The 703-nt window shown below is 43.7% G+C and overlaps 1 protein-coding gene across 1 annotated transcript in view; it reads right to left on the minus strand.

Annotated features, from left to right (window-relative positions):
• LOC104462228 (protein kinase C-binding protein NELL1-like) overlaps positions 1 to 381 on the minus strand; it is a gene marked incomplete at its 5' end in the record, with an annotated part of 9,123 nt that extends 8,742 nt beyond the window's left edge. Inside the window, one exon of the mRNA XM_010074090.1 lies at positions 188 to 381. Within this exon, the coding sequence (XP_010072392.1) occupies positions 188 to 381 (194 nt within the window). The remainder of the gene's footprint in view (positions 1 to 187) is intronic.
• Positions 382 to 703: the final 322 nt, after the last annotated feature.

Raw genomic sequence — 703 nt, forward strand, 5'->3', positions numbered from 1 at the left:
TTGTGCAAAATAAGAAAAAAAGATGACTCCCTGGATGAATTTCCCCAGTGCCCACAACAGAGCTTACCTTTTGCCTCAGCACCTTGGCTAGTATTTTTCCCACCACCAGCGGCACCGCTTTACTGGGTTTCTGACACAAGCCCAGAAGATTAAAGGATTCCTGAAACCCAGACCAGCTAGATCTCACCTTGCAGGAACAAACGGAGCATCTGTCCTCCCTCAGGGTCCACACCTGCCCGTTCCGCTTGAAGCCGCCTTCATGGGGACAGTCTCCAGTGCAAGATGGTCCAGACGGACAAAGGCAATCAAACCCTCCTGCGAGGTTCACACAGGCTGAATCGTTCCAACAGGTGTGGGTCTTTAAGGCACACTCATCGATATCTGCAAAACAGCAGATTTATAATGCTTTGGACATATTTTTTCATGGGGCAAATTTTATTTCTGTATTAAGTAAATACTGCTCATCTGCCTTGCTGGTGGAAAAGGGCGCCTTTTTTCTAACATCTCCCATATTTACTTGCTAGACATTAAACACTAATTTATTTAATTTTTTTTAGGTTATTCTTCAGTGTTTGTTTTGATTCCACCAAGAATTCCTAAACTATCTCCAGCAGGCTTAATTGTAAATGCCAAGTCTGACCTACCTAGTGGAACCGTAAATCAATGATGAACTCAAACCTTCAGACAAAGGTGTGTAGAGATT

This window comes from Pterocles gutturalis, unplaced genomic scaffold (genome assembly GCF_000699245.1).
Source record: "Pterocles gutturalis isolate BGI_N339 unplaced genomic scaffold, ASM69924v1 scaffold6197, whole genome shotgun sequence".
Classification (NCBI taxonomy): Eukaryota; Metazoa; Chordata; class Aves; order Pterocliformes; family Pteroclidae; genus Pterocles; species Pterocles gutturalis.